This window comes from Panulirus ornatus, chromosome 16, assembly GCF_036320965.1.
Source record: "Panulirus ornatus isolate Po-2019 chromosome 16, ASM3632096v1, whole genome shotgun sequence".
In the NCBI taxonomy this organism is placed as follows: Eukaryota; Metazoa; Arthropoda; class Malacostraca; order Decapoda; family Palinuridae; genus Panulirus; species Panulirus ornatus.
The window spans coordinates 4507408-4534813 of NC_092239.1; the positions used below are offsets into that span (position 1 = coordinate 4507408).

General features: G+C 39.0%; 1 protein-coding gene across 23 annotated transcripts in view; it reads right to left on the minus strand.

The window, feature by feature from the left end:
- LOC139754061 (transformer-2 protein homolog beta-like) overlaps positions 1-15238 on the minus strand; it is a 48754-nt gene extending 33516 nt beyond the window's left edge. For 4 of the 23 annotated variants that reach the window (XM_071671080.1, XM_071671081.1, XM_071671079.1 and 1 more), the window contains exons 1-4: positions 15034-15229; positions 5851-5996; positions 2860-2949; positions 1646-1829 (exon numbers count right to left, since the gene is read on the minus strand). In XM_071671080.1, coding sequence (XP_071527181.1) covers positions 1646-1829; positions 2860-2949; positions 5851-5996; positions 15034-15090 — 477 coding nt within the window. In that variant the 5' untranslated portion in view covers positions 15091-15229. Of the gene's footprint in view, positions 1-1645; positions 1830-2859; positions 2950-5850; positions 5997-9208; positions 9390-15033 lie in introns of those variants that run through there. The other 19 variants (XM_071671084.1, XM_071671085.1, XM_071671086.1 and 16 more) reach the window with 15 other exon arrangements.
- Between the last annotated feature and the right edge of the window lie 12168 nt (positions 15239-27406).

The window sequence follows — 27406 nt, forward strand, 5'->3', positions numbered from 1 at the left end:
GAAGTCTGCCAACAGGGCCATATTATCTACAAACAAATAAATGATCTGCCTCCCAAGCAGAGCCCTCCATTCCCCAGCATACTGTAGACCTATCCCTCTCTCTTCAATACCTATGCATTTACCTCCCTTAACAACATTTCATTAAAGATAAATCAGCCATAGCAATATCAAATACCCTTAAGAAAGACGCACCTTTATTTGGAGCCACTCATACTCTTCCCTTGCTACTCCCATATATGCCCTGTTCTTGCAGCAAAACTCACTGGATCTAGTTGCTTTTTTTACATACCAAGTAACTGAGGCAAATTCTACAAGGCAACTCTGCCAACCTCATCATACACTTTCTCCAGATCCATAAATCCCACATAAAAATCTCTCTCCTTAAATTCATCATACAAATACTTTTGTTGCCATACATTGCATTAAATTTTAAGTAAACAGCACAACATTCATATTTACAATTCAGCAAATACCAGCAGAGTTGATTGTTTTAAGCTTTCTGAACATTTTTGTCTTGTGACTACAGGAATGGAAACAATTTTCATCCTCTATACATGTTCTAACTTGGCAATTACACCCTTCTTCAATGTGTTCATTGAATTCAATTTTCATCCTCTATACATGTTCTAACTTAGCAATTACACCCTTCTTCAATGTGTTCATTGAATTCAATTTTCATCCTCTATACATGTTCTAACTTAGCAATTACACCCTTCTCCAATGTGTTCATTGAATTCAATTTCCTATTTCAAACTTAATCTCCCCTTTATGCATAAGAACATTCTGTTCCATGCCAATATATGACAGCAACCTGCATACCTAAAGACAAATACCCCTAAGCTGTCCCCAGCTAAGGGGAAAGAGAGAACAGCTTATCTAAGAAAATCAGAAAATAAATTTTGCAACTTCCCAAATGGCAAATAAAAGGAAATTAGTGCAATATGTTCCCTACATAATCCTATAAACAATCATACGCTCTAATTATTTCTTGAAAGGAAAAAAGTTTTAGTTACAAATTTCAAACATCTTGGAAAATTATGTGCAATCAATGCTTTTTGGGGCAGCCACGTCCACAATTCAGGGCTTCATTTATACTTGATTCACAACTCTCTGTCAGACCATTTCTTAAATATTTGGCCAGGACTAGATGTTAATTTCTTCAGAAATTGCTTTGAGTTTTAATTTTAGGTAATGGGGACAAATCAGATATTGGGCTGGCTTTAAATTTAGCAAACTGAAGGATTTCGGCATAAGGACTATAAATGGACTGTTCCACCAAAGTAACAAGTACTTTCCAAGTCCTTCCTTTATATTATCAACTGACAAGCACAGGAAAATAAAAATTGTAAAGAACAGCTCACTTTAACCTTTAGCTCAAAAGCAAAAATACTTTAGTAATCAGAATACATTAAGGGAGGAGCAAAAAAAGATATAGGAATGGGAAACAACAATAATGTGGATTCTACATACTATTAAGAAAGCTATTTGTAAATGCAATAAAAAACAAAAATTCAGTAAGAAATAAGTGGCAATGAAGAGGAAACATCTACCCTTTACTAATCCTCTGACTACTACAGCAGTACTTCTATGGGTAACCAAGGCCAAAATATCTACTAATTTCAACTCAAATCACAGAAAAACTTACCTTTGAATCAAGCACAACTTGAACTTTCTCCAGAGGTCCAAATTTGTCAAAAATGCTGTGCAGCTGTCTCTCTGTTGTGTACACACTAAGACCAAACACTCCAAGGCATTTAGACGGTTCTGGGTTGTCACGCGTCCCGATGTGGCGCCTGCGATTAGACATCGGAGATCTTGGAGAAGGAGACCTGTTAAATTTAGCACACTTCAATTGTTACGTGATAGATCAACTGTACACAGTAGTTTCTTGTATATGAAGAAAATAAGGTCAATGTGCACTGATACCAAAGAAGAGTAAATAAAATGTGTTTGGGGAAGCAGTGCTTATGTGTATGGTACAAGTGTATAATATTCAGAAAGTGGACATATGAGATAGGGTACTGACTGGAGGAATAAGAAATTAAAATTGTAAGTGAAAAAGAAAAGAGGTACTAAATATGAATGGTATCTGCAAGGATCATGCTTCAGAGATTGAATGGAGCAGAACAGACAGTAGAAGGTTGCACTAAAGGGATAAAAAGTGAAAACGATAGTATTGGAGATATTCAGTGAGAGATTATCTATGAACTTTGAAGAGAATACAGAAATATATTCTTGAATGGATTGAACATTGTGAGAATAGATAAATGACCAGCAGTTTACTATGAAGAAAGTGAGAGAAATGTCTGGAGAAACAATGCCTTGTTTGTAGTACTTATGGAGAAAGCATGTGTATCATTGGATTTACATGGGTGTATTATGAAAGGACCTATAGATAAAGGGAGCAAATGTTACTACATGCAGCCAAGGATTTGTGTGAGAAAAGTAAGACACGAGTGCAGAAAGAAATATAGATCAGCGATACAACAGAAGGGGAGGGTTTCCAGGCCCTGACTCCTGCTACTCTTAATTTCTCTATCTCTGACACTATTTGATTAAATGGGGGAGTATTCTCTTTATTTATGAGGACAATATGGAATTAAAGTACTAGAAAACAGGAGGAAATATGTGTCTGGTAAAAATAAGCAAGCAGGTATGTAATGAGTTGCACAAAAAGTGATACATCTAGATCCTTCAGGAACAAATCTGCTACATACTGACTGAGGGCACAAATTTAACAAAGATGTCAACTGCCTTAGAGGTACTGTTTATATAAACTAAAAGTACTCATATCTTTGGTGAAAGGTGGTAAAAGAAATATATAATATGGCTACAAGAAATATTGATAACTTCTCATACCGAGTACGTCGAGAGCGGCGACTTCCATCATGACCATTACGAGGAGATCCACTTCGAGAGCGATGTCGCCGAGGAGTACGAGAACGTGACCTGAAATTCGTTGAATATCATTAGAGGTTTTGCTGTCAAAGTGCAACCTCATCCAAACTTTATAATTCCAAATGAATATGTAATTTTTTTCCCTGTTACTGATAGAAGTGCAATCTAAAAGCTGCAAAAGCCCCCAAAGAGGAGATCCTTGTAGTCATATACTAATCAATAATATCATTATAACAAGTTGTATCTTAACTTTTTCTTGTTTAATTTTTTCCATTAATACAGCCTCAAGCTGTTAGGGCACCAGTTTCACAAACTATGGTAAAAATGATATCTCTGGCATTATGCCTACCTCCATATTTTCTTAGTCGCATGTAACACGTGTCCATTCATTACTCTTAGTGCTATACTAAGTTTCAAACATTACTATTCCCTATTTTTTTCACTCTGTATCGCATGTAATCTCATCAGGATTATTGCTCCTATTTGTCACTACAGTGAATTAAATTAAAATCTACCAAATTAAGTGCTTTAATACCGCAAGTAGCACTTGCATGAAAAGAGATAAAAGAAATTAGTTTGAAATATATCAATTCAATCAATGGATAATGCTATTACCTTAGTTAAATTTTAAACTGATAAATAATGAGATGGGTCTAAGACAACACGACTGGGATACAGTTGAACCATGACGGAACAAGCTGGAAGCTACCACAGTTTTTGCAAGTGCATGATGCTCTTTTTTTTTGTCAGTTTCAGAGGTGTTCAGCAGGTTGGTATATCACTCAATGTGCATAAGAAGAGCTTCAAGGTAAATTTGAGTAAAAGCACCATTCTTGCTTCTGAAAGAGATGGGCTAATGTAGAATAACATCAACTTAGAAAAAAAAGAAGAATTTAATGGGACGAGAAATTGGGAGCAATGTCAGCTTTGTGTCACAGAAAGAGTAATGAATGGGGGGGAGAGTGAGAGAATTGTTAAACGGAAAGACTGAAGAACATGCAAAAACAAAAAACAAAAAAGTATTGGAGATATAACTTGCTTATTAAAGCTATACTTAGGAAAATGCAAACATCAGACTTTTGAAATATATATCTGTGAACAGGGGACTATGGTTTCTATGCTTTATAAGGACTGCTAGAGAATGGATGCGAGTGAATCAGGCCTTTTTTTCGTCTGTTCCTGGTACAACCTCATTAACGAAGGAAATGGTAAATGAGCATAAAAGGAAACTATAAGTACGATATCATATAACCCCAGGACCCTCCTCCAGTGGTACCTGCTGCTTCAAGGTTACACTACATGCAGCAGAAGGGAAAGGATGGACTCCTTTGGAGTAAGGATTCCTACAGCAAAATACTACTACAATGATATAACCTCACCAAAACCGAGAATCCAGTAATGCCATAAACATATAGGAAAAACACTTATGTATTGATGAATTTTTCAGATATGATGTCTGCAGAAGGCCAGCAAATGAGTAAGGATGCAGAATTTCTTAAACAATTACAGAACCAGTTGCAAAAGGTAATATTAAAAGGTGGATTCTAAATCAAGGATATACATACCTTTCACATGAAACCATCATGGATGAAGAATATCTATCCATCTACACTTATGACAGTTCAAAAGTTAACAGAAGTGTCGTGCAGGAATTGGCTTTTTCCCAGTTCTTTCCGTGTTTTTTGTGAATCAATATTACGTACTTCTGAATACAGCCACTGAAAATGTCCTCAGAACTCTTACTGCCGCTCAACACTTCCACACCAAAAATATCACAGTAACAACTGCATCACGAACTAGAAGGCTATGTGACCCCCAGATGTTACCATGTAATAATTAATTACCAATTCTGGGTCAAGAGTTTCATATATGCAATACTTGTGTAACGTAAAGTAAAACTTTCCTGAGAAAACACGATACTCTATTCTGCATGCTCCTGACTCTATATTGTCCAATTCACACATTCTCAACTTTATGACATTAAATATAAATTTGGCCAGTTTTGGCATCAAATTTTAATGAGATAATTATAGTTCTAAGTGATGTATACAAGAGTGAGATGGTCATCACCTCATTGAATATGCAGAATATTAGCATTCGCTAATTTCAGTGGAAGAGGAAATGCCAAACTGAGTATTTAGAAGAACCAAATCCTCCCAATTCCCAGTACAGGATGAATTTGAATGGCTATGCCAAAAGTTCACACAACAAAGTACATTACTAACAGCAAAGTGTGACATGGCACACGAGCCCATAACCAAACAACTGGATGAACATTTACAATAGCATTATACTGCATATACAAGTAATCACACCAACTTTGATCAAATCCAGGAGACCCAGGATTGGCTGAATATTTAGAATTTTCTGCCATGTCAACAATAGAGGTTATATGCAGAGGCTTTTGCTGACTTCCGTGTCTTTGACAAAATATCTACAATAGTAAAAGTTAAAACAACTTTTTAAAATCTTAAAGCTAATATGTTAAATTTCAAAAATCTTAAATAAGAAAATCATTTACAATTTCTTAGAACATATCTTGTATATAATATAAATTTCCTCCATGAGAACACTGAAATCTAAAACATCATAATCTTTGCTCTATACACTCTCAAGCATATGAAGGTAAAGAAAATTTTTCTATTTGCCAAGTGTTTCTAAAGAACTCCTTTCCAACTGCATTCAGTTGTATGCATTGTAACTTCATGTAGGCAGAAACTGTAACACCAGGAGGTATAGATATCTTAAATTATATGAAAGTGAGATTTAGTCCCACTTTCAATCCAGCTGCAGATGACTTAACAGATAAAACCAGGGAACACCATCCGAAAGATACAAAACTAATGCATCGATCATGAAAATAATGCAAGTTCTAAGTTAGGCGACCTAAATACATGGACAACCTCCACTTCATTAACAAATAATCTGATAAAACAATAACACTGACAATACCTGCTAAAGGATCGTCTACGTGGAGGAGGAGAACGAGATTGTGAGGAAGTACGGCGATGAGCAGGTGAGATGGCAGGCGACTCCAAGCGTGACCTTGAACGTGAGCGAGACCTTGGTGTCAGGCTGTTCCGCTCACCTTCTGGGCTCTTTAGAAAGAAAAAACGTTAGGCTCTTCCAAAAGAATACATAAATGGCAAAAAATAAGTCAGAAAGAGGTATAAAGTACTGCTCCTAACTTCAGGTCCTCAATGAATGTGCTGCCTAGCATTATGCATACCACTGTTATGTACTGCAACAAATCTAATAACCATAAAGAGACAAGGCAACACAAAATCAGATGTAGGGATTTCTTTCATACCAAATGAAGTGAACCTCAATATTTAATACTCTGCCCTTCCAAATTATTACAATTAACTCAACCAATCCAGCTTAAACAACACCCCTGTAAAAAAAAAAAAAAAATCAAACCTAATTTATAAAACATTGGTATATAAGGTCTCAAAGTTAGAAAAAGTTCAGGGTTTCAATTTGCAAAGAAAAACCCCAAATTACATTTCTAATCATTTTTGCAATTCTTTACCAGCATCACAAGATACTGAGGAGCTGACACTGGCATCTCAGGAGTTTCTGTAATGGACCTGTTCAGTTTACAGTAGATGTATTAATTTATACCGTAAGCAAAATGATGATAAACAAACCCCATTATCCCAAAGGCCCAGCACTGCAAAAGAAGACAGTACATTCAATATCTCTAGATTAGCTCAGAGCAACTCAGAATGTCAAAAGGTAAATATATACTTAAAACTTTGCTTAAGTGCAACTCAGAATATCAAAAGGTAAATATATGCATAAAAACTTAGCTTAAGCCTAAAACACATGCAGTAAACTTTGTCAGTAAACAAACAGGACACTAGGTTCTGTTTTCATGGCAGCACCACTGTGGTTTGACTGGTTACTTCTGCAATACAACAATATATAAAAAAAAAAAAAAATTGCATACTTTATGGCAACCTACAATACTACTCTTCCATATAACAAACTAGACACCCAAAACAAGCTTATACCTCTAATTTGAACATTCACTTGTCTCCCTTGACTTTATACAATGGCACTAAATACAGACGCTGTCAATCCTTAGGCGCCTATCCATGAGCCACAAATACATCAAAAAACAAATCTAACCAATCAAGAACAATGTCATCACCTTTCTTGAAAAATTCAACTACTAACCCATTTGCTCCAACTGCCTTGGCACACCATCTTAAACGAGTCTTTCACAACCTCTTCTCTCTTCACCATACCACTAGCCACAACTTGTTCTGCATATGGATATCACCATCCCTACCAACCATATCTGCCATCCTATCAACACATACAATTAACTATCCATCAAAGTACACACTACATCATCGCCACATCCCATCTCTGCCTGTTATCACTTCTCCATCGGCCATCCTTTACCATGTCGCACTTACTCTTATCACAAACTATTAACCTCCATCCAATAACCCTTTTTCCATCACTTTCGTCGGCTGGTACTCACACAATATTCATTTACCCCTTTTGTTTTAGTCCCTGCATCTTACTTCTCGACATTCATCATATCTAATTGTATGATAGAACAATTCATCAGCACAAAGTTCTTTTGCTAAGAGCTGCATCAGCTAAGGTGGGTCACACAGAATAATACTAATGTTTACTTTCCTTGAACTAATTTTTCAAACCAGAATTATCTAATATTCTTGTAAATAATCCAAAAATTTCATTTTAACTTTTGAGGCACGATAAAGCTAGGGGACCTAGAAGAGGAGTTCCCAGGTGGGGTTAGCTCCAGGTGATCAGATGGTCTAAACCCCTCCCTTTTTTTTTTTTTTTTTTGGAGATGGTGACAAGCAAGAACACCAACTCTTGCTGGAATAATTCAAAAGCATCTCCTCAATGAATTTTCAGTTTAGCAAGAAGTCAGAACTCACTTTTGAACCTGGGTGACTTGGTTCTTAATGCTATCATAGTGATTAGAGAATATACGATTTGTGGAGCATGAATTAGCAATATGGTATATTTTACCATGTTCAATTAGGTGATAATGGGTAAGGGCTGTAGAGACCAGGGAAAATGTGGTATTGATTAAGGTTAATGTGAAACTTCAGAATCAACATTTTATAAAAGCCTTGCCTAAACTTCTTTACTGTTTATTTTCATTCTACTTTTCAATGATTCAACTAAAATATGTATAAACATTTTCATAACAATTGCCCCAACTACCAATGCAGGTCAACAAAACAGAGGAATAACATGTATATTATACTAACACCCACCCACACTCCGTAAATCATCCATTCCAAAGCCCTCAGCTGCAGATCACACCATGCTGATAAAAATTTTGTGTAAATCTCGGCTGCTAAGGAAGATTAGATAAACTTTTCTCATAGATAAGGTGTATAAGTGATACCAACATCCCAGAGGATGGTCACCCCATAGGCTAGTGTGTAAATACAGCAATCCAGACCAATCATCACCCTAACCTAACATTAGGATAAGACTGAACACGGACCAGGTTTAACCTGATTACGAAAGTGTCCTGTGAGATGACTGGCCCCAAGGGGGCTGCTAGCGCTTTGGCCTTTGTGGTTCATTCATTCCCTTGACCTTCATACCAATATATATCCTTCATAACACCATATTTCTTTGATATTCATAACCCTCACCACTTATTCTAAAACAATAAAATATAATGTAATACTTTAATCATGATCCACATCTACACCATCATTGTAAAAGAAACTAACATCCCATTCACTGATCATACTGGTAACATAATTATTTGGGATCATATTACTTTCATTTACGTAAATGTTTAGCTCCGCTAGTCTGCTCACTCGCCATCTATATATAGTACTAACACTACGCAAATCCTGCACTACCTTCGGGTACTCGCAGTTCAAAAACCTGAAAGCAAATAAATCAGTTAATGTTAGGAATTCTGAATTCTAAACTTACCCAAGAGACTCGAGGGGGAAAAATGCGTCGTACACAAACACCAAAGACCTATGTCACTCCAAAAAGGCAGATAAAGAAAAAAAATCAATTTCAGGGGTATAAATAGAACGCAATTCCATTGTGAATTCCCCAAGCTGCAAGAATCAATCAAAAAAAATCAAAGGAAAAGCAAACACCTGAGAGGACAAGGTATCATTCGTGTGGTTAGTCCAGAAAATACCGTGGCTGTGGCTCCCCCGACCACCACATTGTCCAGGGATCACCCTGGGTATGAATCACCTCTACCAATAAGATATTCCGCCATTATGAACACCTTCACAAAACTCTGCAACTGGGAAGACATTGTGCACATCCTTACCTCCATATTTAAGTAGTAATGCCTCCTGTGTTTACAAAATAAAGAGAGCTCACACGATGCGCGGCCTTTTCCCCACCATGTACAAACAATGCCAATAGCGCATACGACGCACACCCTGATAGGTCGCTTCTGAGACGCGCGCCCTCATTGGCCAACGACCGCGTCCGATTCTATCCCCCATATTCGGTCGTTATTCAGGCTTACATTGGAATTAAGCCAGTAAATATGTACCGCCAAAAGAATAGAATCTATGATATTTCGAGGACTTTGAGTTGACTAAATCTTACAGTCAAATACCATTATTTGCGATGAACGCGATGAAATAATTCTAAACAGATGAAGTAAACATTTACACAACTTCGATAAGCATTTGACTCGCAACACTGAAAATCGATCTGCTAGATGTTGCTTACCTCGCAGCCCGCTCTAATTCAATATATCCTTTGTTAAAGAAATTTTGGTGCAGTGCAGCTTGACGCACTGCTAAAATATCTTTAATCACATATGAAACACCAAGGACAGGCGGTTTCGAAAGTACCACTAGTTATGGTTGTCATCAATTATGATACATAAATAAATCCATTAAGTAGCACATGTTCTTAATGAATAGCATATATTCACTAATTATACAGACCAATAAGGAATTATCACTGATTTATGATACACCATACCTAAATGTGCGGATATAAGGGGAACCGACAATTATGTGCATTTTTTGTAATGCCTCATTTCACTAGACTTCAGAAAATAAGTCAAAACTTATTTCGTAGTAAAAAATAAAATAAGAAACAAGCATTTACTTTTGTCTGGGAATCATTTCTATCATATTCAGGACAATGAATGATACCAGTAACCTTGTGACAGTTCTTTGTAGCGAATAGCAATACATGTAATAGTATACAATCCTTCCGTACATCTTTGAGAGTAAAGTTCACTGCAACGGCTGGTTGGAGTTGATGATCCACTCCTTACTTCACGTCCGCTAAGGAATGTCCGGACTTTAAACCCTTAAGGCGTAACAATATGGCTGTCAGGAATGACGGGCCATCATACCAAAGGATGGTACTGTCCTGTTCTGGGGCTTAAAATTAAGGACTGTTTTGCAAAGAAAAATTAACAGGTAGCTACAAAACAAGTCTGCTTAATGCAGTGTAATAGACACTTAACTTGGCAAAAGTCTGTCTGTAATGTTCTATTTCTGTAATAAAAACTTCAGCACGATTTCAATTCTTTGTATGATTACAGTATTCTAACAATCGCTTTGGTAAATTCGGCAAGCAATAGATACAAAACAGGAAAATTAGATTAAAATATCTATGAGATTTTATTTCTATGAGCTAGACAGTGTTACAATACATAAATTCATATGACAAACCTCATTTACGGAGTGAAGTACAATTCCATACCGGGTCCATTGTGTTTTGTTATTATTATCTTTTCTGTTTTTATCGTAAAATTTTGCGAGGCAATTTTCTTCATATTTCTGGCACCAGTAAAATACTCACCACTTTTTTTTGCCAGGAATGCTTGATTACGTGTATATATGCATCAGGCAATGCATTACAGCATAACTCCTATGGTTATACACTGTCATACTGCTGTGTGACAGCCGAAGGGTATGTAGTGTTTGGCAATGAACAGTCTCCTGTTAGTAGGGTAAGGCGAGCTTGTAATTACACTCCATTAATGAACATCTTTACACAGAGTTGCCATAACGAGAGAGTAGTGCATTACCACCAGGCTACACTATTTACCTGTGACATGGTAGCGCATTACGTCTGTCTAAAACTACTGACATAAGATGGCATGGGCCACTATCACTGCTCCTGAAAAAAAAAACATGCTTTTCGATAACCTGTAGAATTCAACCGTCTAAGCACGATTTTGTGACAAGGAAGGTAGATAGGAAGGCCCTCGTATAATTCATTATTATGATACACAAAAATACTTGTGCATAGGAAGGAAGTAGATGTAGTGAGTGATACTTGTGAGCTCATTAGCATGTATAATCTCATGAGACAGGAGTACACAGAACTCAGGCTGATAAGAGACTCCAACTTAATGAGCCAACTTAATGATGATGGATATAGGCTCTGGCTTAATAAGGATGAATATGGGTCAGTCCTAACAAGACTTTACTTTTTCAGTTCTCTTCCAACGGAAATAGCTCTCTGTGTACTAAAAATGGTACAAAGTCGTGTCTTAACCAGTCTGACTTAAGAACTACCCAACTCTTGAGTTCGGAACTTGGACACATTTAGCTTCCATCCTCAAGAATTGGTACTTGGGCACTTGCTGTCTTCCGCCATTTGCTAGACCATGCAATATTCTCCGCAAACCGCAAGTCACGTGATTACTACGTGTTCATTGGCAAGTCAAGGGTAGACGAATGTGATATACGTCTCCTTCCCTGCAGAGCTAAACTTTAGAACCCAACAACTATTCATGCATTGCCCAAACAGATCTGACCTGTCCTTCTAATAATACGTGTTTCAGTTTTCTAAATTCTCGATGATTCTGCGTCTAGGGCCTTCGACATAAAAGTGAATTATGAATAATATCACAAGTAAATGAACAAGGGTCTAGAGTGTATTATTCACACGTAGTATAACCCAATGCAGGTCCTATATCTTATTTTGAAGAGGTTTACCATCGTAGATCGACGTATAACCAAATATCATTTTGATTGTAGGAAAACAAAAACTCCAAAAAAATGGACCCCACTCGAGAATGTTATAAGTGAAAGCAAGTTTATTAAACAAGACGTTCAACACAGTTTAAGCTACTGAGAGAAATCGTCTACGTGATTTGCATCTGTTCGTGACCCTCTGGTACAGGGCAAGGTAAAAAGTTAAAAAAGAATTCTAAGGTTTTAGATGGCGTAAGCTCAAAGCGGCCCCACGTCGCACCAAGCACATCAACCAGAGCTTAGACTGTGTTGACTGACGTGAACCCACACTCTTCATACCACGTTCTGACACGTTTGCCGATCAATCATGACTGCACCAACAAAGACTATATGTATTTGATACGTGGATCACAAAAGGTACCCGTAAGAAAAAAAATAACAGCTACATTTAAAAGAGAACGTGATTGTCCAAATGTTTCACTATTTGCACAAGTCGGCAAAGTTGGATTATTTCAAATTATACATCAGTTATTTTCAGCCGGCAAAATGGCAAAATTTCTTATCTTTGTCGACTGAGAACAAGCACGGTCTAAGGCAGCGCCAGCAGCTGGTGTTGTGGAATGATCCAGATGATGTTAGCGTCACCTGTCGATCAATCAAACACTTATGAATAGTACATGAAAGCACATTAAGATGATTCTACAGGAATTCAGGACATTTCGGTGGCTCACTAAATGATTTAGGCGCCGTTCCTGGAGAGACTAGATCGCCAACGGCAAGTTGTGAGACCCCGATACCTAACCTAGCACAGCCTTACATTGGAACTCAAAGAATTCACACAGCAACAGACCATTGCGTTCTTTCGAGGCTGTTTGTGATAGTGGAAGATATCAGAAACCCACAGATTAGTGTGGTAAAAGTTTGGGGGTACACATAATTTAAATAGAATAACCGGCAAATTGAAACTAAATAAAGAAGGCGCAAATAACCTTAAGTCGTGGTCTTGAAGCGAAATATTTATCGTCTATTCTTAAACGTTTCTATAGTTCTACTTTCATCTTCAACGAACCAGTTTGTTACCTTATGGACAGCTTTAATATGATCTAGACGAATACCGTTCTCAAGGTCAACAGCATTTCGCGGCGATACAGTTATCTCACTAGGTTTCACAAGACTTATGAATCACAAAAATGATTAATGATACGATAAAAAAAGATTATGTAACAAAGATGCCACCTCAAGCATCTGCAACATCACCTACACGTTATAAACTTCTTCAAGCAATGTCATTGGTTATCTGATAAGGTCTTGATAGGAGTGTTAAAATCTTCCATCCTGAAAAAAAAAAATTACGTTCAATCCGGAGGGGAGGGCGACAGTCGGTCCACAGTCAACCCAGCTGTTCCTCCACCCCTGGGAGTTGATCGATAAAACGGGTACCTAGCCCAAGTAGTATATATATATATATATATATATATATATATATATATATATATATATATATATATATATCGTTAATGGGATGGCCTTGATTAGGGCTTCACTGCCCGTGCCGTCTCAGCTAACATTAAAAAAAAAAAAGCTGCAACAAGCGTAAAACGCATGAAATCAAAGTGGTATACTTACAGAAAGTATCGGACTTCTGAAGCATATCCTAGCCTAACTGCGTTCTTTATCACACCCAAACACCCGTATAAGCCTTGGTAATCGCATGCTAAATAATGACAAAAAACAATCGATCGTCATTCCCTTGTTGTCTGATAACAATTGCTGAAACCGAGAGTGAGTGCGAACCCCATCCTTCAACGTCACAATGATGGACCATCAAGGAATCACCTGAAGATAAGTTTCCCATCTTCAATATTTTCTAGATTAGCTCCACTGTTCCCGCTCTTACCTCGTCTGACATTCTTTCTTTCATCAACCATATCATTCACCTGATAAATAAAGGCACTGTGTATGAACGTCTTAGCAGCGTTGTGTTGCACATTCATTGTAAATTTTCATATAATCATTATGATACACGAAAGTGGATCGACTGATTGCTAACATGATAAACAGTTGCCAGTTTGTCTACAGTTGACAGATGCCTAATTGTCATCAGGTACTGCAGGATTATATCCCATTACAATTCTCAACACACCTACGGCAATAATGATCAATTATTCCGACCTATCATCGATGGAATTAACTACACTAAGATAACCTATTAACTAAGCGATAAAGAACCATTCTGCAAACAATCGTCAAATAATGGACAATTCATGCAAACTCTTGAGAATTTGATTACGCTAACCATGATCTAAGCAGCAGGATAACTGTAAATATTCTCTACGCATACAATGAACTATTATACTATGCACGGGATAAGAATGAACTATCAACCAACTATGAACTATTTACATAAGCGAACGTTGAACTATGTTATTAGGGTACAAAAAAAATCAATTAAATGTCTAATTAATCTTACAATGGGTCATCTGTGCTTTATCATACAACGGGTTATCTATGTTAGCTATTACCTATTCGACTATGAAAATGGTGAGCTATTCAATTATACTGTGTACTACGTGAACAACAAATTACCATTAAGGAAGTTGACAAATCATTATTCAATTAGGGCACTATTGAATTAAGATCAACTAAAGAAACGGAACCCTTAATTTCGCTAACAATGAATTATTTGGACGACAATGACAAATTGATATGACCATTCGTATTAAAATAATTCCTAGTAATAAAAGTACTTAAAACATGTTCTAAACCATCAAAGAACAAGATTTCTTCTCGTTCGTGTGTGGATTCCACTTTATCATATCAGTCGCTAAGCACGAACTTTGTGATTCAAACAATATAGGCAATGTAAAGCAATGTAGCAATGCACATAATTTTTGTATATGGGCAACACTGAAACTGACCAGAATAATAGATACAAGTTTGTTAATGGACTGGTTATCCTGTCTATAGCTCTCCTAAACAGATATTTGAAAATAAAAGTAAATCGTCATCTCTATCTTTCGCATAAACTCCGATCCTGCCAGGAGATTAAGGTTGGCGCTTAACGATGCTGGTGGGAGGGGATACACCTCCCAGCTGCGTATTGACTCGTGTGCATCCACCACAGCCGCTTCACTCTGCAGCAGCGACGGTACAATGGCTTTACTAAAGTTGAGATGTGTATTGAGTCAAAGCTTACCTTCCCCGACATGATGATGGTGTTGACGTTCTGTACTATTTCTGAGCGGACGATCATCAAAATTTCTTTTTCCCATCCACGGACGTAGTCGCTGTTGTAGACTCACTGACGCAGCGAACGTGTTTTCTTGTGCACAGCTGTGTTAGAGGAGCAGGTGTTCTGGCCACATGTTGTCGTCCAATCCGTTGTAGCGCAACAGCTGCCCCTCATGCGACGTACTAAAACAAAGGTTCTCGTTTTCTATAAAGGGAAGTCTCTCTCTCTCTCTCTCTCTCTCTCTCTCTCTCTCTCTCTCTCTCTCTCTCTCTCTCTCTCTCTCTCATAAAGCTGTGAAATGTTACATTCATAGTTTTCTATGTTATTATGGATAGCAATTTATACTGTATTTTTCACATTTTGGTAATGGTTACTGTACAAGGCTTCCTGCAGTGCTCCCCAAAACTCTCAGCTTGGGTGTACCCCGCCATTTGTAAAACTACAAATACTCGGCCAGCTACTGCGCCACATAATTACTCTGTTGCCACTGGCAACTCAAGGGTGCGTCTGTTTCTTTCCTTAACTTAGGAAATTATCATCTCATGCTTTACCTAAAACCTGTCCCTGTCAACAAGGCAGGTTTTTCATTTCGACAAAATCTATTAAAACTTTTTTTCCTCATATTTTCTCTGCTTCTTAGCCTGTTTTTGTTATATTAAATCAAGCCAGACGTCGAAGAGGATTTCTGTTCGCAATGTTATGAGTAAAATATGTTGACAAGCTCTCATTCATATAACCACTTTAAAGGAAAAATAAACTAGCTCACGTTGGAGTGAACTAACCAAGTCTTGGACATACTGCAGAGCTCAAGTGCTGAACCGACACGAGTGTGTCGACAGAGTCTCGGACCCAACCCTCACCTCTCACGTACCCTCACCATGTTAACCAGTATTGCCATACATAGGTATCTAACAAACCTGCTATTCACGACTGACCCGTTGAATCAGTCACACACGCTTGTTTCCTATTTTTGTTTTTTTTTAAGACAGCGTTAAATGAGGATTCTGTAGAACTGAAAAATCACGTAGTTTCAACTTTTCGATCACAGAGTGACGCTGAAAATACCAAATTATGTTTGCAATAGAGGCTTGAACGATACCGATTCGTGGTCTATTCTTATGATCCATTGATTACATAAAACACCTTCTGGTGCCAAAAATCCAGATGTTATCCTAATGATCTATTCTCATAAAAATAATCATCGCCGTACGAACGCGTCATGAACACAATCTTTCATGGCTTCTAGAAACTTCTCATCAGGGACTTATTCCACCTTTTCCGTGCGCGTTCAATGACTTTTAATCCAAACCGGCCGTTGTGAGATATGATCACTGAACCACTTCTCTGAACCTCCTCCTGTTAACGCACCACATTGTCACACACAAAGTGAAAATGATGAATAAGATGCAAGCTTTACAATAATACTGAAATGCCGAAAAACAATTCTTTAAGGGAACTGAATGGAAATGAAATATTTTTTGACATATATGTACTTTATGACACAGCTTTCCGTTTTGTTGTTACGTGTAATGAATGGTTACATTGTACGTGTACAGTCTGCACAGGAAACGGTTTTAAAAGAAGTTGATCTGCTTACTAAATCTAACTAAAAATTCCACCTGCGCAAATATTGCTAAGTTTCGCTATTGAGTTAGACCCCCCCTTTTGTACATTAAGTTAAGTAAATACACCAAATTTTTTCGATGGTGCCAGAGTTAGTGATGACAGCTGCGTTCAAGAGGTTGTTGACCAACTAGCCATCCCCCGCCAACAATACCATCCCCGCCTCCCCCACCCCTCAAGCTTATTTATATCTTCCGTTGCACACCTTGACCTGGCCGTGACCTGAATGTGGTCATGAAGTCTCAAAGGAGTTTGATCTAATTTGAAAGTACACTGAGTATTGACGAACTTTAAATCTCTCTCTCTCTCTCTCTCTCTCTCTCTCTCTCTCTCTCTCTCTCTCTCTCTCTCTCTCTCTCTCGTTATATCACTCAATTTCGACAAAATGCGAACCTGATGAAGATTTTGTCTAATCTTTGCACGGGTATTTCAAGTTTTTTCCTGAAAGAGGGAGTTAAAGACACATTTTTTCCTTAGTAAACAAGTCTTGCACTCAAAGCTATGTCACGTACAAATCTCTATCATATATATCATTTCGTTTTGAGAGATAGTGTAGCTTCAGTGTGTGTGTGTGGTTCGTTGTATGATGCCAAGTGCGAGGAATGAGAAGTCGGTTGTGGTGTATCGGCTGTGAGGTGTCCTGTGATTGGAGTTTTGCAGTGATTTTCTGACCGCTAAACCACGACGGTGCGACCCCTTGGGCTTAATGGCGTCACCTCTGACCTCATTATGAGAGAGAGAGAGAGAGAGAGAGAGAGAGAGAGAGAGAGAGAGAGAGAGAGAGAGAGAGAGAGAGAGAGAGAACACAGGTAAAGGGGAGAAATGCAATAATGAGAAAGGTAAGGCAGCAAAGAATATGTGATTATGAGAAAGAAGTTAGAGAATTATGAAAATTACGAAAGGTAATTAAAGTGTCGTAGACAGGTATAAGGACAAAAAGGTGAGATAGAAGAGAAACGATATGTAAAGTTTATTGCAATATAATGGAAAGAGAGAACAAGAGCAGAAAAGATACCGAAGATAAAATCAATGCCACCAGTTGTAAATGGCAACACCGTAAGGCAGGCAAATCACCCTATTTTCAATGAGGAAAATTTTGAAACCGAAAGCTGAATCAAAGGGTGTGATTCAGAGCGAGAGGTTGGCCAATAATATCATGATGAAGCTGGAAGGCTGAAGACGCCCAAGTTAGGCTGGGGAAGGAGAGGTGGCGAATACGCCTGAACCAGCCCACCATTAAGGCTGGTTCCTTAGCGCATCTCCTGTGGTTATTAAATACCAAACGTCTCATTCTCACATTTTCTTTTCATATATTTGTCAACCTGAGCTTGTATATCAGTATTCATACAGTCAGAAGAGAGTGGCAAGGAACTAGCTAAAAAACCATACTGTGCTCATGACGGCTGGAGAGAGAGAGAGAGAGAGAGAGAGAGAGAGAGAACCACGTGGGTAAAGGGTGTGGAGGTCGACCAGAGGGACGCCATAGGATGCCCCAGTAAACACGTCTGGCAGCGCAACGCAGCCAAGGAAGCTCCACCCTCCCACATGGCGGGAAAATATCAGATCAGCTGTGCCTACTTGAACGTGTGTTACAGCCATGCTTGCTTCTGGTTCAATTGCTTCAAAAGTTTGGACTCCTGAGTCGGTCGGGCTTAGTATATAAAGTACTCAATACAAGTCCTATTTACTGGCTAGTACTCTATTACTTGTGAATTGTGTGTTCCCTTTGTTCTTTGGTGTTTGTAGTTCGATATATATATATATATATATATATATATATATATATATATATATATATATATATATATATATATATATATATATATATATATATTGTGTGTGTGTGAGTGTGTGTGTGTGTGTGTGTATCGGTGGGTTGGGCCATTCTTTCGTCTGTTTCCTTGCGCTTCCTTGCTAACGCGGGAGACAGCGACAAAGTATATGAAATATATATATATATATATATATATATATATATATATATATATATATATATATATATATATATATATCAAACTGGCTTTTACTTGACGGTCAAGTAAAGATGTAGGGTTAGAACCTTCCCAGTACTGAAATCATAACATGGACTACGAATCATTTGCATTAATCGGTGCAGCTGCTCAGAATAAGAGAAATTTCAACGATATTCTCGGAAGCCAGCTTAACCACCTGTGCAATGTGGGGATTACTAGTTCTTAAGGTGATAATAAATTGTATTGATCACTGGGACTATTTTCACAATGAAGATGGGAAAGCTGTAGAACGTAAAAGAAAAAACTTCTAAAGTTGTATTTACTTGGTTACATCTAGCCGACTGAAGAATCCTATCTATATATGTTTCCGACTGAGGAATCCTGTCTATATATATAAGTGAAGGAATGTAACGCCAACTTTTGCGTATGATGATATGAGCAACACAGGAAATCGTTGAAAAAAGAAAAAAGAATAAAGGATACAGGAAAAACGCTTCTGATAAGTGAGGCAGCGATACGGGACCCCACAACGCCTCATCCCTTCAGCTGCAGCACAGATAGTAATTGCCCACGTAACTGCACATTATTGTCAGCGTTAATACAGCTGTTGCTGTATTACCCGTGCTTCTGTGGTTTTCCAGTCTTTTCCTTCAAGAGTGAGTCACACTCGACACACGTATTCAACAATATAATTCAATAGTCATATGAAAAATTAATGCCAGGGATAAGACAAATATTTAGTTTTTAATGTAATTCTGTGTGAAATGTTTGTCTAACACAGGATTGTCATATATATATATGTTAATCATATACACATTTGTAGTTTCTGACACACGAGAGGGCGTTGTAAAACATGTGGGAAATATGGGTAATCCATCGCCAATATCAACATCAAATGTAGTGAAAAGTTTATATCACTACAGGAGGCACGAGGCGGTGTGGTATGTACTCCAAGGTGTTCTAAAACCATATATTTCCGACAAATAAACTGTCATCTGTTCTTCTGTGCCACCAGCCGTATGTCAGCCCTGATTATACTTGGAGCGGAATCCGCTCTCACAAGTGCTATACCGGACTAGTAAAATATTGGCCTAGTTGGAAACTCTACCGGGTAATAATAACTTTCGATATTTAACTCATGCATGACCATCTAGCCTTACAATCGACTCATACCTATATAACAAAGTTAGCCATACTCTAGTGTCTCGGTACAGAGTTAACGAAGAAGCAGAAGAAAGATATTAAGAAAAACAAGCAAGATAATCGTCCGTACCCGCTATGACGTGCTACGTGGGCATGGCCCATTGGTGGTGGTGTGGGGGAGGTAGGGACGCCACGCGTCGTTACCGCTCAGGGGATCGATATTTTCCACTTCCTGTCAGAGATGAATTACGTTCATGCAAACGAAGCCAGAGAGATGTGGGCTTTATTGAGCCAACACACGCATCAACACAAGTTCACATCTGCACGCCCCTCAGAGGCCCAGTCCTCTGTTCTTAACGCTACCTCGCTGAGGCGGGAAATGGCAAATAGTATGAAAGAAAAGAAAATATATATATATATATATATATATATATATATATATATATATATATATATATATATATATATATATATATATATATGTAACAGGAACGTAAGTTCGGCTTAAAGGTCCAGGTTCTGGTACCCTTCGACCATGAGATACTTTCACAAGGCTCCTGAGTTGCCTATTATGAATGAGAACAACGAACTTGCCTAATCTATAAGGCTCTTGAAAAGCAGTCTTTTTCAGGCCAAAATGCGGTAGCTTATAGACCTTGCCCACATTCTGAGGTATCTATGACCCAAACTTTGGACTATCTAATCGTGCATGAAGAATTGTAGTGGAATTGTAAAGCTTGTTCAACTAATCGTACTAGTGCTATGCAGCATGTGTGTCATGCACGGCAGCAGGCGCCAGTCCTCGTGATCCTAACGGATCCTGCTGCCTGACGCATAACTTTCCTGGCATTCATCAGGGTAAGTTATTGGCGCCTCTCTTCATAACAGAGCTCGTACCGGAGTCTGGCCAGGCTTGAGGAAGAAGGAAAAATTAGTGTATTAATGAAACTGTTGAAAGTTCTTAAGTATAAATAGTTTTGAAGAGAGCGTCTATGTGTAAATTCGGACAGAAGTAAATGGAAATATTAAATCAAATGATGTTTGCACACACACACACACACACACACACACACACACAAAGCAAAGGTTACGATCTTTAAGTACGAAGTAGACCCCTGAATACGACTACTAACCTTGAGCACAAAGGCACGACCCTCGATGATGGTGGCCTGGCCTTTGATTTTGCACTTTACGGCCAAGTCAAAAGCCAGGCCAACGTACCTGAAAGTCCGTACCGTCGCGTCGTGCTCACGGGTCGTACAGTCGTGCTCGCGGGTCGTCCCGTTGCGTACACGAATCGTAACGTCACCCTCAAGGAAATGAACTCGGAAACACACGCGCTCCTGTAAAGCGCACCGGGTACGTGACCGGTACGTCCAACCCACTCCCTGTGCTGGTCACGTTCCTTCGTCCAGGACTGCACGTGACCCCAGGGATAATGGAACACCCAGGGAACACTACCAACCCAAAGACCAGCCTGCAACACAAGGATCACGTGATGGACCTCCTCTTCCCCAGCTCTGGGGCTAGAGGGCGTCGTTGTCTCCATCACCTGCATGTAGCGAAGGGTCGTAAATTCAACACTCAAGAGGATCCTACTTGTGCGAATTAATACGGAAATCAGCACTCAATAAGATCTTACCTTGGCGAATTACTACGGGAATCAGAGTTAAGGGATCCGACCTGTTTAGTTGCTCGAAACGGGGAAGCAGTAGACTGGTTCAAGTTTATAAAGGCAAAAACCTATTTTCTCATCTATATAGTTTTCTAACTCTCACTTGTTTCCCCGGTGTTAAGTTTCAAAACTCTTACAGTGGAACCCTGTATTAAACCCCCTCCTGTCCTTGAGCTGAGGACTTCTCTTCCATTTTAAGTCTTCTCCCTCGACCTGCAACCTATCCACTAGGTCTACAAACACCTAAGGGGATATAGTTAATCTTACTATGCTAATAACCAAGAAGAAAATGAACCACGATGTGATCATCACACGAAAGTGCACCTGGGGTTTATGTTTCATTTTTCTCGTGATTATCACCAATTGCTACATCACGCGCACCAATGTGACCTACTGCAACACACACACACACACACACATATATATATATATATATATAACCTTCCCTTATGTCCCAGCCTCCAATATTTCCATGATTTCCACTCACTGGCAAAAAAAGATGACCGTTTAACATCTGATAATTATCTGTTAAGATGATTATCAGATCTCACCAAATCTAAATTACCAATAAATTCTTCCCGATTCCTAATTAGACTATCAAACATATATAAACTGTCAAATGTTTTTGATTTGATTCATTGAAGTAAGCGTTCAGAAAACATCCGTAATATTAACCTCCATTTTTATTTTTCTACAAATCTAAATCAGCGCCAAGATGTAGGTCGTTATACTGACACATAAACTTTATAAAGGGATTCACCCCACGTGACCTGACCTCCATACGTGATCCAAATACTGGGGATAAAATAAAATAGTGGTGTAAGAGCCGACCAACACTCGGCAGCCTAGCTTGATGACGGCCGACCCGAAGCTGAGTCAAGATCATTGAATGAACGATAAAGCAAATGCTGAACACTAGTAAGAAAAACTACTCAGAAGCATCTGAACACCAACATACGAACAATCCACATAATGCTGAACGCCATCGTAAGAGAAATCCACATAATGCTGAATATTGCCAACACTGAGGACAAGAAAGACCCACGCAATAGAGAAAACGGTAGACAGGGGAGCCTTACCTATTCAACAGATGATGTGTTATACCACCACCTGAGTCGTCTCGTAGCGTTTAGAAGTCAGTGACGTCTTGGCCTACTCAAGGATGTCGGTGCAGGTGATGTTCACTGATAAAGAGAGAGAGCATAAAATCAGTAAACATATCAACCAATGCAAAGCACAAATATAATAGCTAAGAACATTACGATCCAACATAATACGTATTTACATGGGAAATAATGAATACTTCACAAAAAAATTCTTCTCGTATGACTTTGATTTGAATACATTTTATTTGTACCTTCTGTATCATTTGCAAATCTGTCTCAACGATTATTGCTACTTATTCTTTCATGCGTCATTTTAACACTATCTACCCCACACTGATGCCTGTTTATCTTGGATAATTATATGCTATTATTTCCTTATACTTTTGACCTAACCCTAAACCTTAGGTTAGGTCATGGCCAAGTAATCCTATCAGAGTCGTACTGTCGTGGCCATGTAACCATGGTTAGAATATGACTGCACTCGGTTTAAACTACATTAATAATAAACGAAAGTAACCTATATTCTTCAAATTCAATCTATTTCTGCTTTCCTCATCTCTTAGTGTCTAGTTTCGCATATCTGACAAAAAAATTAGTAACAAAGTAATTACTCCAAGCCTACTTCGCTCACATCTTACATACGGAAATTGAGGCTACGCCCTATTTCTTAATATCAATTCATCCTATCTCATAGGCAACGATGAACGACAAATAAATTTTGAAGGGAGACTCTGGAGACAGAACTCCCGTGAATATGGACAATGAGGGGTAAGAAAAACACACCAAGCTCAACAGACATTTGGGAACACAAGAAAACATTGGCCTCCAATTTTTCAATTCATAATTTTGGACGAAGGTTAGTTTAGAAAAATAGATAACAGTATATCTAATATCCACCTTATTCTTTTTAAGATTTATCTTTTAGAAGTTTCATATGGTTAATAATAACGTATACATTTGATTACGGATAAAAAAAAAAAAATATTAAGATGGAAACACTACACCCGCACGGCTGCCGACACCTAGTCTCCAAACAGATCAACAACAAAGTGTCAGACGTCGGCGGAAGGAGTAATGTAATTTGGATGTTACTATATCTTACTTACTCTTTAACATGCTTCAGTTTACTGAGGGGTCACTTTGGGTCCTGTGTACCCACGAATGGGTATGGTTGATTACTTGGTTATCTGGGCTTTGAATCTTGTGGTTATCTGGGCTTTGAATCTTGCGTTGTAAAGGGTCATTACGGGCCGTCAACATCAAGCTTGGCGGCCAATAGAAGAAGCTTGAAAGCAAGACGTTGTTCGAGAGTTCGAGACAGTTCCGAGTAAATTCATGCTCTCACTGCACTGCTGTAGAGTGAATCTTACACTAGGGGGTTAACAAAGTCCGGGTGTTCAGCTTGATCATCACCAGCTATCGTAGGTCGCACAGGCTGAAGGCTCACACTCTGGGCATCACGAACCAGGCTCCACGAAGCCTTTGGGTTCGTGAATCATTTACAATGACACAACGAAACCACTCGGTTCGCGGATACCGTGACACTCAACAGTCCATGTACCACGTTGCAACACCAGTTCATAAATCATCTACCGTGAAACTTCTATTAATTTTTCCTATATAAACCATATGAATAAGCTTCATGAACCGGATGATTGTAAGGTTCATGACCCATACGACTGTAAGGTTCATGAACCACAAACTGCAAGGTCCATGAACCACATGCCTGTAAGGTTCATGAACCATATGACCGCAAGGTTCATGGACCATACGACTGTAAGGTTTATGAACCAAGTGACTGGAAGGTTCATGAACCATACGACTGTAAGGTTTATGAACCAAGTGACTGGAAGGTTCATGAATCATATAACTTTGGTGAATAATCAAACTTCTTCATACCGAACTTTCCTCTGAAGATCCGACATTACTTCGCTAAAGCAACATTTGCGTCACATTAATTCTACCACATACATATACAAGGAGGTGACCTTAGCACTCTGGGCATGACCCACGATTTTTATATTGCCTTCCCTCCCTCCTGATGTCCTAATTCTCTGACTCACCCATGACTCATTAGGTTATGAGGTTCGTGCTATTGATTTTATATAATCTACCGAGAGCTTTGAGATCGAAAGGAAAACGGTAGAGTCATTGAGTTCAGCGGGGTAAGCCTGTGGCTTCCCTGGTCTGTTTCTACGTACTCGTTCCTCCACTCCCTCGTTTTCTTTTTGTGTGTATGTCGTTTTTGGAACACTTTTCTGGTTGTGTTGCCTCTGGGATCTACGAGATACGATAAGTTCTACGAAAATGTATGCGGTTTTTAAAATAATAACTTTCCAACGATTCATCATTTTCATTCTGAGATAACACATAAGCAGTAGATTGTGAAGGGAAAATTCATTTAAAAATAAGGCATTGGCAATTTAACCCGTTTCATGTACATCTATCGCCAGATTCACATCTATCGCCAGATTCTATGAGTATCTTCGAATACAGAGCGATAATGTCGAAAAAAAAGTTTAATACTGCACTATCCCCGAAAGTTACAACAGACTAATCTAATGAACGGCGATAAGGAAATTTCTAATCTACACCGTAATCATATAAAGACATCGTCCCCACCAAGGTCGTCAAGATCCTTTCCAAATCGCGTATTGTTATAATTCTTATCAACTCACCCACCTTCATGCGTCATCCAGTGTAGACACCTCTCACACTTGGTGTCATTCTCCCGAGCTTAAGGATTTTAGAACCGTGTCCTTGATCGTTTCATTAATCTGGGCTACAACTGACGTAGTCTCCAAACGTTCCAGTAAGTTGGCTGTAGTACAGAAGCGCCAAGTTACGTCACACGATACGACAGGCTGAAGACGTAACACCACGAAGATGGAAGTGTTTAGTTTTGTGGAACGTCGACCTCAAGACATGCGGAAGTCAGAAAAAAAAAATATTCGAAGTTATAACTGCGCACAGAGTGACTTTAGCTAGGGTGACCATGGCCATGGTCATCAGGGACCCCTGTCAACACCCAGCGGTCATTACTGAATGAAGGGCGCTTGGCTGCAGGGTCTTCCGGGAATGACTGCACGTACAATATGGTAGTATGGCCTATGACTTGACCCTTAAGGGACAGGCCATTGTACCTAACGGTTGCATCATGGTGGTGAAGGACTGTAGGTGTCGTACTGAAGGACTGTACTGGCGTCGTGCCAGAGGATTGCACCGTCGTGCTCACGGATTGCACCGTCGCACCAACCAGGATAAGCCTAGCTCCTACTTGAGCTGAAATAGAACGTCTCAGTCTCCTCATCATCAAGGTGTCACACACCAGACCTAAAAATACCACTGGAAAAAAAGAAGAAGAAAAACTAAGTATGGCATCATGAGATTAAACCTGACCAGGAGTGTCAGAAAAGGCAATCAAGTTTGGGGAATCTCTTCACAAGGTCAAGCGCCAAGTTTGATAAATGCAGAGAGAACCCGGGCTTAAGAACCGCTTCATCCAACACTCGCTACAAGAAGCGGAGGTCAAGACATACGACATATCGCAGAGGCACCTAGAGGACCATCCACTATAGTGACGTAGCCAGGAATGCTTTTCCATGCCTCTCTTTACACTGTCAACAGGAGGTTACCGAAGCGTCGACAACAGGTCGTAGTGACCCAATGCAAAACTTTACTGTGATCCCAAAGGTTCTGATGGGGAGCGAGGCCTCAACCTCCCATGAGGTCTCACACATCTTCCGCGACTCAGATCATCATAATGATAATCCACAACCATTCTCCTGTGTACTGACAGATGCTTCTTCCACATCCAACACCGTACTCTATACTCTATTCTGACGTATTTCCAAAAATGTTACATTAATTCTATCGGTGAATGTGATCCACTCGATCCTGTCCCTCTATAACCTTCCATTGCTCAGAGACTCGTAAATCCTCTTCATTCTACGTTACTACTACACCAAATGCCTTGCTACTGTGCTCATTTCGTCAGTTCCTCCATAGATCTTGCCCTTAACAGCGTTGAGACTAAGGTAACACAACGTCATGGCAACGTTGTCCTCTGTCAACTTGACCCCTCCTGCCTGGCCTCTGGAAACAGATACCGTGCCTCAGCCCCCTCTGTAAAGATCTGATCAGTTACTACCTGCACCAGGCACCGTTACGTGCCCGACTTTTTCGTTCAATCTTTAGCACTTGTTCATCATCTTCCCTGAGCCTTCTTCCTTATCATGTAAGTCTACCTCCTCTAGTTCATGCAGACGACACAGGCCCGTAGTTCCTCAGCCCGATGGACCTTCGCTACGAGCAGGGGGACCAGTGACTCACACTAGAGAAAGACCTTATCAAGATGTTGGGTCACGCCTCGGGATGAGGCGACAGCTGCCCTTCGTCTCCTCAAGGGCAGGACAGACCAGATTTCGAAGGAAAATCATATGGATTTTTCAAAGCACTCAGCAAATTAAGCAACAAAATTAGCTATAAATTTCACCAATTTTTTTCCAAAATATTTCTTTTAATCTATACTCAGGGGTATAGTTTATAACATCTACGTAGTATATCCAGAATAAATGATTTTCAACTATCAGTCAACATCTCACCTTATCCAGGTGTAGGGGAGGCTCAGTACTGTTAATCGATCTAATTTTCAAGGGATATCTGGTCACTGATGTTTAAAGATACTTCAGTCGAGTCTTTAGTATCTTCATGTTTTAAATCATATTTTTTATATTTTGAACATTTCGATTACCTGTTGTCTTCCCACATCCTTGTTAAACCTTCTGACTGGCATTACATATTCCACCAAGACCTAC